The 14,947-nt window shown below is 27.0% G+C and overlaps 2 protein-coding genes across 4 annotated transcripts in view; both read right to left on the bottom strand.

Annotated features, from left to right (window-relative positions):
• Positions 1-3,017, bottom strand: part of LOC101495572 ((3S,6E)-nerolidol synthase 1-like) — a 9,168-nt gene extending 6,151 nt beyond the window's left edge. Inside the window, exons 1-2 of one of the 2 annotated variants that reach the window (XM_027335618.2) lie at positions 2,701-3,017; positions 2,338-2,593 (exon numbers count right to left, since the gene is read on the bottom strand). In XM_027335618.2, coding sequence (XP_027191419.1) covers positions 2,338-2,593; positions 2,701-2,853 — 409 coding nt within the window. In that variant the 5' untranslated portion in view covers positions 2,854-3,017. The remainder of the gene's footprint in view (positions 1-2,337; positions 2,594-2,700) is intronic. The other variant, XM_027335619.2, reaches the window with a different exon arrangement.
• Positions 2,964-12,329, bottom strand: LOC101495251 (uncharacterized). 2 transcript variants are annotated; one of them, XM_073369898.1, is made up of 9 exons: positions 11,924-12,329; positions 11,560-11,815; positions 9,571-9,907; positions 9,238-9,492; positions 9,040-9,108; positions 8,551-8,958; positions 8,080-8,190; positions 7,911-7,993; positions 2,964-3,074 (listed from the first exon to the last, which is right to left on the bottom strand). In XM_073369898.1, the coding sequence occupies exons 5-9, from the start codon at positions 9,084-9,086 to the stop codon at positions 3,022-3,024; spliced, it is 702 nt and encodes a 233-aa protein (XP_073225999.1). In that variant the 5' UTR covers positions 9,087-9,108; positions 9,238-9,492; positions 9,571-9,907; positions 11,560-11,815; positions 11,924-12,329; the 3' UTR covers positions 2,964-3,021. The 2 variants fall into 2 exon arrangements, with proteins under 2 accessions (XP_073225999.1, XP_073226000.1); XM_073369899.1 differs by lacking the exons at positions 2,964-3,074; positions 7,911-7,993; positions 8,080-8,190 and adding an exon at positions 8,218-8,469.
• Positions 12,330-14,947: the final 2,618 nt, after the last annotated feature.

Genomic DNA, 14,947 nt, shown 5'->3' with positions numbered 1-14,947 from the left:
CTGGAGCCTCTGGAGAGCTGGAAATCGATTTGCCAATCGATTTTCTGCAGGAAAATCAGAATTTTCAGCCTGCTGAAGGTGCTGTACAGCAACCTTTCAGAACCAAAATAGGTGAATCAAGTAGACGATCAACAAGGAGAAGAGGATTGCCTCAAAGACTCCGTGATTGTGAATTGTTCCAAGATAGCGAGATCAACAATGAGGGTGATCTTATTCATTTCGCTCTAATGGCCGAATCCGAACCGGTGAATACGGAGGAGGCATTAAGCGATCCAAAGTGGGTGTGTGCTATGAAGGAAGAGCTGGAATCAATTGAAAGGAACAATACATGGATGTTGGTTGATTTACCGAAAGGTAAAAAGGGTATTGGTGTGAAAGGTACTCTTGACTGTGGAACTTTATTTCATGCAAATGACATGGGCAAAAGTTGCGAATTACTCGGATACACCGACTCCAATTGGTGCGGAGATAAGGACGATCGGAAATCAACGGTCGGTTATGTTTTTATGTTCAGAGGGGCACCAATCTCTTGGTGTTCTAAAAAGGAGCCGGTGGTTGCTCTCTATTCTTGCGAGGCGGAGTATATTGCAGCTTCATTGTGTGCATTCCAAGCTGTGTGGCTAGTGAACCTGCTGCGTGAGCTAGACAGCAACACGAGAGGAGCTGTTTTGCTGTTGATGGACAATGTTTCAGCCATCAACCTTGCTAAGAATCCCATAGCACATGGGAGAAGCAAGCATATTGAGAAGAGGTTTCATTATTTGAGGGAACTAGTGAGTTCCGGACAGTTACGTTTGAGGTATTGCAAAAGCGAAGAACAAATTGCAGATTTGTTGACGAAAGGCGTTACGAATGAAGTGTTCAACAAACTTGTGAAGAAGCTAGGCATGAAGAATGTGGAGCATTTGAATTAAGGTGGTGTATTGGAAGTTGTAAATAATTCAAATGTTAATTTTGGGCCAAGTTAAGTGGTTCCACATTGTACCCATATAAATAATTTTGTGTGTAATGTTTTAGAGACTAATGCCATTTTTGAAATACTAATAAAATCAGTAAATAACTCTCTTCCATAATCTCTCTCTTTTCTCCATCATCTTCTCAAAACCACAATTTTCAATTATTAATTTTCACCATTGATTCACCCTACATTCTTGATAGTGTTCCATCAGAGGTTTGGTTTATGAATGTTAGAGATGAAGAGAAAATGGGGCAAGCACTTCACAACATTTGATTTGGGACTCATCAACATCTATTTTGTCCTACTTTTGGACTGGTTTAGAAAAATATTTTTATTTGGTTAGACATTCAAGGTCCCCTTTCAATTAAAATGTTAATCCACGGAAAACAATTTGATGGATTAAGCGTGCTTGGTAGAAAATGGCATTAGTATTTCAATCTTATTTGGCTAGCGTGTATTTGAGCTATTTGAAAATTGGGGAATCATATTATCTTTAGAGATGAAGAGCTAACATTCTTGAGACAGCGAAATGAGTTAAACTTCTTAGTTGGTCGGCTTAAATATAAAAAAAAGATTTTGATTATGATTTCAATCAATGATGGTCAAATTTGATTCGTTGTTTAATCTAGTTTTTCTTGTGCTTTGATTAAAGAGTTTTGAGTGTTTAGTTTGTTGTTTTAATATTTGGGTTATGTTTTTGTTTGGTGTCCGGATGTGTTTGGATGTGTTTGTTTGTTACATTATTATTCCGGAAACATCTTATACTTAGAACTAACTATATCTTAATACATCGTTCAATTGCCTTAAAAAATAAAGGCTAAATTACATCTGTGGTTCCTTAACTTAATTTCAGGTGACGTTTTAGTCATTAATTTATCTTTTTTTTTCCCGACTTGGTCCTTTATTTTTATTTTAAGTGACAATTTGATATGTTATGTTTTAAAATTTCAATAATGTTATCCTTTTTTATACAAAAATTAAAAAAAAAATTAATCAAAACTCATAAAATTAATTATATTCTTCAATATAATACAAATTTCATCAAATTTGTAACGCAAATCTTCAAATAAACTCATATTTTCATACTTTATTTGATATTGTTAGGAATAAAGGACTAAATCGGGAAAAAAAGATAAAAGACTAAAACGTTACCTGAAATTAAGTTAAGGGACACAGATATAATTTAGCCAAAAATAAATAATAAAATATAGTATATTTTTTGGGGAAGTTTTTTTCCTATGTTAGAAAAATTAATTATTTTAATTAGTGATTTGGGTCTTGGATCGACCTTTGGGATGCGGATACTGCAATATTCTTAATATGTATAATATGTATGAGTTTCGTAGTTAAAATCTTTGAAAAAAAACAAAGAAACAAACCTGGAGACTGAAAGTGGCCTTGTTGTCTTAATAGCCTAAAGTGAAGCGAAGTTTCATGAAGATCATCATGTTTCCAGGCAGAAGAATTAGTCACATATTGTGTTGTTAGGAATGTTTCAATTTCTTGTTGGAAATGGTAATCAATATTTAGGCGCTGCATGGCATCAATCATGCACAAACCTTTGAGTGAATTTTCACCAACACTTCTAAGTTCATGCTTAACCACCTTAGTGTGATATTTACTGCTCAAATCTCTCTGCCAAATAACAACGTTCAGAATTAATTCAATTAGTTTATGACAACAAAAAAAAAAAAGAATATTAGAAAAGGCACTAGCAGCTAGTAAAATTAATTTGGACATACAGGTTTTATGAGTGCGCTACACATTTGTTCTTCAACATTAATGTTCCACTTGTTAGGAATTGGAGGAGAATTAAAGGTTTGAGAAAGTTGTGGATTTGTTGGGACGATTTGAGGTTTCAAAGGGGAAAGGCACAATTTCAAATGCAGCGCCATGGTAACAAAATTATATAGGCCTGTCGGTGATCCTCCCTGGCCTCGGTTAGTTTTCCTTCTCTTTTCAAAGCAACTGCCTTCCTTTTTGACTCAAGGAAAGATCGTCTTGAGAAGCATTATCTAGATCGGCATTCGACTGGCTTGTGTTTGGCTTTTGATCAACATCAGTCACTTCTTTTCTTCTTTGAGCTGCAGTGTTGTTTTTGTATATCTGCTCTTGGCTGAGATTCACCGAAGAGTCCATTTTGACAGCTCTACTTAGTTGACGAAATTGGCGTGATATAACTAGATTTAATGGTAATTTTAGTTTTCTTATTTTTACAAATTATAAGAATTGATACTCATATTTTAAAATTCAACAAATTTGATATTTTTAAAGATTTTTCACTAAAAAAATTGTATTTTCACATATTTTAAATGAGGTAATCTCATAGTGTATAACTATCTAGATACACTAATTATTTATATATGATTAGTTAAATTACAAAAAAAATTATAAGTAAAATTGAAGTTGTTGGAGCATTTGAAAAGGTATAATAATCATTTTAGTATCATACGAAATAGGTTTCATCATCATCTTTTAGTAAAAAAAAATCGAAAAAGTAATTAAAATGTTTAAATTTAAAAAAAAAAATAGACAAATTTCACAAATTAAGAGAAATAAAATTGCAATTAAACCTTATCATTAACAATGAGTGGATGGTTAAAATTTGAGCTAAGAAAATCAAGTCCACATTGATAAGAGTTGATTATTTACAGAAGTGAATTTAATGTTTATTTGTTGTTGCGGACAACAGATTTCATGTATTATAAGTTGTTTTAAAAAGAATGATATTTATTCGAAGAACAATAAAAATACCAAATTATTAAAATTGACATTAATAAATTTATAAATAAATGTACATCATTTAAATTAATAATATATAATTATAAAAGTGATAAAATTAATTAAATATTTAAAATTTCTATATTTCTTAATTTATTATATTATTAATATAAAAATTATTAATTGAATATGTTAAAGTCTCTATATTTTATTTGAATCAAAGAAAGGTACTTTGATTTTCTTAACCTAGCAGGAGGTGTATTACATAATCAGCTATATACGTAAACAATCAAACCGTGTTTAAAATTACAACACTGTCCATCTTTAATTTTTGAAACCTTATTAAATTAATGTTAAAATAGTCACTTTATTTTAGTTAAAAAATAATTCATTTTCCGAAATCTTTCTTTTTTATATTTTCTCTATATTTATTTATTTTAAAAAATAGATTTTTAAGATACAATTAAAAATTAAGCATAATTATTCATACGGTCCTTTAACTTAATTTCAGATAATATTTTATTGAGTTTATCTTTTTATCTTTCTTTCTTTCTTTCTCGATTTGGTCTTTTATTTAATTTTAAGTAAATAATTTGATAACAAAAATTTACCAAAATTTCCAAATAAAACTCATAAAATTAATTATAATCTTCAATATAATACAAATTTCATCAAATATATAACTCAAATCTTCAAATAAACTCATATTTTCAAATTTTTATAATTAAATTAAATAAATGATCAAATCAGAAATAAATAAATAAAAGATTGAAGTGTTATCTAAAATTAAGTTAATGGACCGCATGAGTAATTAATTGTACCTAAAAATTAACATATTTTGATACTATTAAATTTAATCACTAATAGTCTAAGTGAGATGTCAGTAAATTTGACTATATTTTTTAAATTTAACACTACCAAATTTTGAAGTTTTAGATTTATGTTCTATTTTAAAATAATTAATATATTTATTAAACTATATATAAAAAATAAAAAGTTTCTTCTCTTTTCTTGTTATTTCTCCATTGCACCATCTATCTCTGTCGTTCTTCACTATCTCTCTCATTCGTTCTACATCATCTATCTCTGCCATTAGTTCATTAGGAATGAAAGATGACTCTAGAAATAATGGTACGACGATGATGTCGGCGACATTGACGCGAACGAATTAGGAGTGACACAGAGGGATCATCTCGCGATAGTGAAAGAACGGTAAAGAGTTTTTTTCACAACGAAGAGAGGACAACAAAAGAGAATAGTTTCTTTTGGTAGTGGAGCTATTTCGCGAGAGCAACGGAAAAAGTTCTAAACTTATATGATGATAATGATATAAATTTTAATTAAAATAAAAAAAATTTAAATTTTTTTTATTAAATTTAAAAATAATTAAATTAAAAAAATAAAAATATTAATACATATAATTTATTCAACTTAATATATAATATATAGATATTGTCATTAGTGTAAAAAAATAACACATTAATTAATTAAAAAATTCGAAACACTCCTCTTTTTGAAAATGCCATAGAAATTGTCTTTTGAAAGTGGGTTTTGGTGTTTGATTTAGAGGGCATCTTGGTGAGTTTTTACAGCTGATACTTCTTCGACTAGCGCATATAGAATTGTGGCTGAAGGAGAGGTTCACGGTTTAGTGGTTAATTTTCATTAGATATTTAATAAATTATTCACGATTTTTTAAAGATAATTTGAAAAAAACTTATTTAAAATATGCTTAAATAGTACATTTTTTTTTATAAATTAAATGTAATCAATCTGTCCTACTATAAAAAAAAAAACTAAATTACATTTGTGGTCCCTTAACTTAATTTCAGGTAACGTTTTAGTCATTTATCTTTTTTTTCTCGACTTGATCCTTTATTTTAATTTTAAGTGACAATTTAATATTTTATGTTTTAAAATTTCAACAATGTTATCCTTTTTTATACAAAAATTCAGAAAAAAATTCAATCAAAACTCATAAAATTAATTATATTCTTCAATATAATACAAATTTCGTCAAATTTGTAACGCAAATCTTCAAATAAATTCATATTTTCATACTTTATTTGATATTGTTAGGAAAAAAGGACTAAATCGGGAGAGAAAAAAAAAAGATAAATGACTAAAACGTTACCTGAAATTAAGTTAAAGGACATTTAGCCATAAAAAAAATATATATTAAATTGTCCTACTTTTTAGCATTTTGAAGAGGTCGCATTTTCGTAATGCTACCAATTAAATAATTTTTTTTATGCAATAGGAGGTCGCATCACAGCGATGCGATCATCTACTAAGTTTAATTTTTTTTTTCATTTTAACAATTGAATAAATTTTAATTTAATTAACATAAAATATTTAAAAAAATTAAATAAAAACATTAAATTAAAAAAATGCATCAAACTTAGTATGGTTGACTAGATGTGTCAAAACAAATAACGTATCACTAATATTTTGCAGATAAAATAGCAACACAATTTTCTTTTGTTCACAACTCATCATATTTTTACTCCAATCTAATAAAAAAAATTAAAATATTGTTAATTTAATAAACAAAAACTAATAAAAATATTTAAAAAATTTAAAATAATATTAATAAAATAAAACAAAATAAAATATAAATAACTCCAATTCTATTTTGTTTTGTTTTATTTTATTAATATTATTTTAATTTTTAAAAAATATTTGTATTAGCTTTTGTTTATTAAATTCACACTATTATTATTATTATTATTATTTATTAGATGAAAGTAAAAATAGGAGGGAATTGTTAACAAAATAAAATTTTATTGATATTTTATATGCAAAATATTAGAGAAATATTATTTGTTTTGATACATTTTGTCAACCGCATTAAATTTAATGTATTTTTTTTCAATTTAATGTATTTTATTTGATTTTCTTAATATAATTTTATTTTTTAAAAATATTTAAATTATTTTTTATTAATTAAATTAACAATTATTTAATTGTTAAAATAATTATAAAAAATTAAACTTAATACATAATTGCATTTTCTGGATGCCACCTCCTACTGTTTAAAAAAATAAAAATTATTAGTCGCATCCCAAGAATGACCTTTAAAAGGTGTAGAAAATAAGATGATTTGATATATTTTCTAAAAAATAGGACAATTTAATTACATTCTTTTTAAAAAAGAGATACTTAGATAAAAAAATATCCTAAATAGTGCGGCATATTTAAAACATGGGTTGTATGATTGAGACAGAAGAGGCATTGTGTGGTTGGTGTGTAACAGTTTAGAGCAAGAGTACATATATTTTTGGACGACAGTGCTTGTCTGCTTGAGATGGGTGAACACTTATAATAGCAACCTCTTTATTTGTTTCAGGCTGGTATTTCATTGTCGACAAAAAAACAATTTGTCATACATCCAAAATAAAATATAAAAAAAAATATGTTTCTTCTAACCATTATTATAAAGATAAAAGTTTTAAATTTTTATAATTATTATAAATAAAAATTAATTATTTTTAATTTATTTAATATTATTATTCTTAATTTATGTGTCATTTAATTCAAAGACATTTGATGGGATAGTTTATTGTTTGACATTTTTTCTACTAAAGTTAATTGTTTGATATTAAATTGGATAAGTTAGTAAATTTGATTTTGTGTTTGAAAAAATTTTAAAAATTAATTATATTTAATTAAATTTTTTTAAAGATCATAAAAGTAATATTTTTATTTTATAATAGTGATTAAATTTAGTAATTAAAAAATTGATATATCTATTATTAATTTAGGATATGTCCACAAATATTTATAGATGAGACCTAAATTGTTTTTGAATTTTTTTAAATAACTGATCCAGAACCAATTAAAATTATTTACGTGTATCCCATTAATCATATCAATTATAAAATTCTATATAAAATTAGTAAGCCACATGTTGCTTTAGTTGTGGTTAATTTATCAACAATTTTTTAAAAGTAATCTAAAATTTACTTTATTTGTATAAAACTGGTTTTTATTCAATAAAATTGATTTTGTTTGAAGTTGATTTTTTTTTATCACTTACTTTCAAAAAAACAATTTTTCTATATTATTTTGAAAAAAACAGTTCTTAATCATTTAAATTTTTTTTTTTTCATAAATTTCTTCCACTGAAGGTAGTTTTATATGAGGTAAAAGTCGGACATTGATTGTAAATGAATTCTATATTATTTGTGCATTGATTGTAAATGAAATTTTAAAGGCATATATTTCAAACCTTTTATTGGAAACCATGTGATGTTATTTGACTTTTGCTTCGATGCTGTAGCACCTCTTTGAGCTCGAAAAACTTGTAAAGCACTATCGAATAAATAAATGTGATTATTATAGCATTAACAAACACATTATTTATATATATATGTAAGAAATAAATGATAATTACTTACGTGTCGAACATATTCTTTATATCAGAGTGATTGTTGTAATTGTAGTGCAAGGGATTTAAATAGTATATAACTTCAGAGGTCGCATTGATTGCAAATAGCATCCAATGTGTCCTACAACAACAAAAATTTGGTTGGCAATTTTGTTTACACAACTAATAAATTAAGATCTCATAAATTAAAAAAGATATAAATAAAGAATATATAATTATGTATCCTGAATTATATGGTGCAAGGAACAACTTATCCTTCTCTCTATTTCCTAATAGGATATCTACAACGTATTTCTTTACATTCATTGGATCGAGTTTATACATCGAAAGCTTATGCGGAGACAAAAATGAAAATCTATTTGACAATCTGCGCGTGCACACCAACTTCTTATACAAAAACCTTCAATGAAAATTTCTAATTAGATTAATTACTAATAAATTAAATTAATTACCAATAAATGCAATTAAAAGTAATTTTTACCTAATGTATAAGCTGATGACAGTAGCACTCAGCTCCTTATGGTTGAGAAGTTCGTATATGTGCTCTTTTTCAAGTAGTTCTTCATACTCATATCTGAATATAGCTTTATCCATGCTTATGATGCGTGAACCGTTGTTGCTGCCCCAATTCGTTTTTACCTGTATGTCAAGACACGACCCATATCGAGCAAGGCATGACAGACTTATTTTAGGAGCAGGAGCAACAACTGATTTTCCCCGATCCAATTTTTGACCAGCAACTTTGGCAACTTTATTACCCTCCATCTTTTGAAGTTTTCCAGCTTTATTACCCTCCAATTTTTTAAGTTTGCCGGCTTTATTTTTACCACGAATATCCAGTTGTGGTGCGGCAGCTGGTTTGCTGTGCGGGTAGTTTATTGGATTGAATCTGAAAAAAGGAAGTTAATTAGTTTTTTAGTTTATTGAATTTGAAAAAAATGACAAACCTTACAAAATAAATGTGACAAACCTTTTCTGGCGATGTAAGTGACTCGTTTCTGGGAATCTTCTTATCATTCCCTTTAGACTTTGTCTGAATCTAAATAAATGTGAAATTAAAGTTAACAGCGGAAAAAAATTAGCAATTAAATATAATCAATCATAATCATATATCGTGAAATTAAATATACATATCAATTAAACATACATTTCAATTAATTAAACATACCTTATCAAGGGCAACAAGATGTGTGAACCATACCACGTAACTACCAATTGCTTCGCCCAAATAATTCATATATGCATTGTTGTCCGGTATAGGCAACAATGTATTTGGTTCCAAAGAAATAACTGGTGATACTTTAACATGGCCCGCAGGGATCGGTGTGTTGTGCAATACTTCTCCCAAAGTATTGTACAATGTTCCTTTTCCGATCTTGCGATGAGTAGGGGATGATAAGTACAACACGCAAGGAGTGACACCCTAAATCAATGGTTAATACATAAGTATGTGAAACAATTAGGTTGAATGAATTTCTTATTTTATTAAGTAATTAATTACCTCGGGAAGACTTTTGAGATCAATGTTGCAACTCGCGTTTTCACTCTCCATTTGTATTTCATGTTGGAGCTGATCCAGAAGTTGCTTGTTTTTATTCGTCTTCACCAAGAGTGCCACTTGCTTTGATAGGAATTTGAGCTTCTCTAATACTTCCTCATTAAATGGATTTTGGCTCTTCTCTTGTGAAAAATAGCTTTTAGGAGTTACACCAAATCATTTCCCCCTCACGCGACCGGAATATTCAGGAATATTCAGGAACATTAAACACTTTACCGAGAATATCCCTGCAACTAGCTTTGTTGTCCTCTTGATTTTCCGAACTTTGTTCGAGATTCTCCTAAAATACAAGTAGAATTAAAAAGATAAGTTCAATATTTTCACTTAGTTTCACTTATCATTCCATTGATATTTTCACTTAGTTTTCGATTGAACTTTTCCTCCTTGTTTGTGAACTTGTTAAACACCTCTGTCATAATAAATTAACCTTTTACTCTCCCAACATAAAAACAATTATTGTTAAACTCTGCAGAGACATTTCATGTGTCGGGATCAAAATCGGCCCAATAGATTTTTTAATACAGAATAAAATTACTTTTTAGTTGTTTATCGAAATTGTTTTAATTTGTATTCTTGAAATTATAAATAAATAAAAAATGAAATTATAGCATAACGTAGATTTCAATCATGGAAATAAAATTCAAAACCTTACACTTACAAACTAAGATAACAATTTATAACTTAATTAATAATAACATACGCGGGTAGAGGTTTGGTTTGTGAATGTTAGAGATGAAGAGAAAATGGGGCAAGCACTTCGCAACATTTGATTTGGGACGTATAAAATTTGAAGCTTTGATGTATAATCGAGTGGAATTGAAAAAACTCATCAACATCTATTTTGTCCTACTTTTGGACTGGTTTAGAAAAATATTTTTATTTGGTTAGACATTTAAGGTCCCCTTTCAATTAAAATGTTAATCCACGGAAAACAATTTGATGGATTAAGCGTGCTTGGTAGAAAATGGCATTAGTATTTCAATCTTATTTGGCTAGCGTGTATTTGAGCTATTTGAAAATTGGGGAATCATATTATCTTTAGAGATGAAGAGCTAACATTCTTGAGACAGCGAAATGAGTTAAACTTCTTTGTTGGTCGGCTTAAATATAAAAAAAGATTTTGATTATGATTTCAATCAATGATGGTCAAATTTGATTCGTTGTTTAATCTAGTTTTTCTTGTGCTTTGATTAAAGAGTTTTGAGTGTTTAGTTTGCTGTTTTAATATTTGGGTTATGTTTTTGTTTGGTGTCCGGATGTGTTTGGATGTGTTTGTTTGTTACATTATTATTCCGGAAACATCTTATACTTAGAACTAACTATATCTTAATACATCGTTCAATTGCCTTAAAAAATAAAGGCTAAATTACATATGTGGTTCCTTAACTTAATTTCAGGTAACGTTTTAGTCATTAATTTATCTTTTTTTTTTTCCCGACTTGGTCATTTATTTTTATTTTAAGTGACAATTTGATATGTTATGTTTTAAAATTTCAATAATGTTATCCTTTTTTATACAAAAATTAAAAAAAAAAAATTAATCAAAACTCGTAAAATTAATTATATTCTTCAATATAATACAAATTTCATCAAATTTGTAACGCAAATCTTCAAATAAACTCATATTTTCATACTTTATTTGATATTGTTAGGAATAAATGACTAAATTGAGAAAAAAGAAAAAAATAAAAGACTAAAACGTTACCTGAAATTAAGTTAAGGGAAACAGATATAATTTAGCCAAAAATAAATAATAAAATATAGTATATTTTTTGGGGAAGTTTTTTTCCTATGTTAGAAAAATTAATTATTTTAATTAGTGATTTGGGTCTTGGATCGACCTTTGGGATGCGGATACTGCAATATTCTTAATATGTATAATATGTATGAGTTTCGTAGTTAAAATCTTTGAAAAAAAACAAAGAAACAAACCTGGAGACTGAAAGTGGCCTTGTTGTCTTAATAGCCTAAAGTGAAGCGAAGTTTCATGAAGATCATCATGTTTCCAGGCAGAAGAATTAGTCACATATTGTGTTGTTAGGAATGTTTCAATTTCTTGTTGGAAATGGTAATCAATATTTAGGCGCTGCATGGCATCAATCATGCACAAACCTTTGAGTGAATTTTCACCAACACTTCTAAGTTCATGCTTAACCACCTTAGTGTGATATTTACTGCTCAAATCTCTCTGCCAAATAACAACGTTCAGAATTAATTCAATTAGTTTATGACAAAAAAAAAAAAAAAAGAATATTAGAAAAGGCACTAGCAGCTAGTAAAATTAATTTGGACATACAGGTTTTATGAGTGCGCTACACATTTGTTCTTCAACATTAATGTTCCACTTGTTAGGAATTGGAGGAGAATTAAAGGTTTGAGAAAGTTGTGGATTTGTTGGGACGATTTGAGGTTTCAAAGGGGGTTGGCACAATTTCAAATGCAGCGCCATGGTAAAAAAATTATATAGGTAAGTCAAGTGGTCACAAATTGGATGGATAAATAGAAAACATAAGATGAATCAATTATATAGGCCTGTCGGAGATCCTCCCTGGCCTCGGTTAGTTTTCCTTCTCTTTTCAAAGCAACTGCCTTCCTTTTTGACTCAAGGAAAGATCGTCTTGAGAAGCATTATCTAGATCGGCATTCGACTGGCTTGTGTTTGGCTTTTGATCAACATCAGTCACTTCTTTTCTTCTTTGAGCTGCAGTGTTGTTTTTGTATATCTGCTGTTGGCTCAGATTCACCGAAGAGTCCAAATGAATAGTAGGACCCACTTCTTTTTCAGAATTTAATGGAAAAGATGTAAGTACCGGAAATTTGGTTGAGGGGGTGAGATTTGAAAGTAATTTTTTTTTACCATTCAATCAATGAAATTTTTAAAGATAATTTTAAGTTTTTAATAATTTGAGGGGTATGAGATTAATTGTGGGGTACAAAAGCCAACTTTCTCGATATCAAAAAAGTTTTTTTACTTGGTTCGAAGAATCTCGCAACATGTTAGGGCTGGTCCTAAATGCATCGGATAGTCCGTTTTGACAGCTCTACTTAGTTGACGACATTGGCGTGCTATAACTAGATTTAATGGTAATTTTAGTTTTCTTATTTTTACAAATTATAAGAATTGATACTCATATTTTAAAATTCAACAAATTTGATCTTTTTCAAGATTTTTCACTAAAAAAATTGTATTTTCACATATTTTAAATGACGTAATCTCATAGTGTATAACTATCTAGATACACTAATTATTTATATATGATTAGTTAAATTACAAAAAATTTATAAGTTAAAATTGAAGTTGTTGGAGCATTTGAAAGGGTATAATAATCATTCTAGTATCATACGTCACATTGTTTTAAATAGGTTACATCATCATCTTTTAGTTGCTGCGGACAAGAGTTGATTATTTACAGAAGTGAATTTAATGTTTATTTGTTGTTGCGGACAACCAATTTCATGTATTATAAGTTGTTTTAAAAAGAATGATATTTATTCGAAGAACAATAAACATACCAAATTATTAAAATTGACATTAATAAATTTATAAATAAATGTACATCATTTAAATTAATAACATATATAATTATAAAATATATATAAATATGATAAAATTAAAATATTTAAAATTTATATATTTCTTAATTTATTATATTATTAATATAAAAATTATTAATTGAATATGTTAAAGTCTCTATATTTTATAATTTGAATCAAAGAAAGGTACTTTGATTTTCTTAACCTAGCAGGAGGTGTATTACATAATCAGCTATATACGTAAACAATCAAACCGTGTTTAAAATTACAACACTGTCCATCTTTAATTTTTGCCACTTATTAAATTAATGTTAAAATAGTCACTTTATTTTAGTTAAAAAATAATTCCTTTTACGAAATCTTTCTTTTTTTATTTTCTCTATATTTATTTATTTATTTTAAAAAAGAGATTTTTATGATACAATTAAAAATTAAGCATAATTGTTCATACGGTCCTTTAACTTAATTTCAGATAACATTTTATTGAGTTTATCTTTTTATCTTTCTTTCTTTCTCGATTTGGTCTTTTATTTAATTTTAAATAAATAATTTGATAACAAAAATTTATCAAAATTTTCAAATAAAACTCATAAAATTAATTATAATCTTCAATATAATACAAATTTCATCAAATATATAACTCAAATCTTCAAATAAACTCATATTTTCAAATTTTTATAATTAAATTAAATAAATGATCAAATCAGAAATAAATAAATAAAAGATTGAAGTGTTATCTGAAATTAAATTAACGGACCGCATGAACAATTAATTGTACCTAAAAATTAACATATTTTGATACTATTAATCACTAATAGTCTAAGTGAGATGTCAGGAAATTTGACTATATTTTTTAAATTCAACACTATCAAATTTTGAAGTTTTAGATTTCTGTTCTATTTTAAAATAATTAATATATTTATTAAACTATATACAAAAAATAAAAAGTTTATTCTCTTTTCTTGTTATTTCTCCACTGCACCATCTATCTCTGTCGTTCTTCACTATCTCTCTCATTCGTTCTACATCATCTATCTCTGCCATTAATTCATTAGGAATCAAAGACAACTCTAGATATTTAATAAATTATTCACGATTTTTTAAAGATAATTTGAAAAAACTTATTTAAAATATGCTTAAATAGTACATTTTTTTTATAAATTAAATGTAATCAAACTGTCCTACTATAAAAAAAATATTTATTAAATTGTCTTACTTTTTAGCACTTTGAAGAGGTCGCATTTTCGTAATACTACCAATTAAATGACTTTTTTATGCAATAGGAGGTCGCATCACAGCGATGCGATCATCTACTAAGTTTAATTTTTTTTTCATTTTAACAATTGAATAAATGTTAATTTAATTAACAAAAAATATTTAAAATGTTTTAAAAAATTAAATAAAAACATTAAATTAAAAAAATGCATCAAACTTAATGTGGTTGACTAGATGTGTCAAAACAAATAACGTATCACTAATATTTTGCAGATAAAATAGCAACACAATTTTCTTTTGTTCACAACTCATCATATTTTTACTCCAATCTAATAAATAAAATAAAATAAAATTAAAATATTGTTAATTTAATAAACAAAAACTAATAAAAATATTTAAAAAATTTAAAATAATATTAATAAATTAAAACAAAATAAAATATAAATAACTCCAATTCTATTTTGTTTTGTTTTATTTTATTAATATTATTTTAATTTTTAAAAAATATTTGTATTAGTTTTTGTTTATTAAATTAACAATATTATTATTATTATTTATTAGATGAAAGTAA

The sequence above is a fragment of the Cicer arietinum genome, chromosome 6, assembly GCF_000331145.2.
Source record: "Cicer arietinum cultivar CDC Frontier isolate Library 1 chromosome 6, Cicar.CDCFrontier_v2.0, whole genome shotgun sequence".
NCBI classification, from domain to species: Eukaryota; Viridiplantae; Streptophyta; class Magnoliopsida; order Fabales; family Fabaceae; genus Cicer; species Cicer arietinum.
Note: the sequence above shows the minus strand (reverse complement) of the source record. Positions and strands in the feature narration are given on the sequence as shown.

Coding starts and splice junctions, on each gene's coding strand:
- LOC101495251 (XM_073369898.1), bottom strand. CDS start 9,086: ATGATAAGAAGATTCCCAGAAACGAGTCACTTACATCGCCAGAAAAG. Junction 8,959..9,039: donor CACTTACATCGCCAGAAAAG/GTTTGTCACATT, acceptor TCCTTTTTTCAG/ATTCAATCCAATAAACTACC. Junction 8,191..8,550: donor GTCATCAGCTTATACATTAG/GTAAAAATTACT, acceptor TTGTTGTTGTAG/GACACATTGGATGCTATTTG.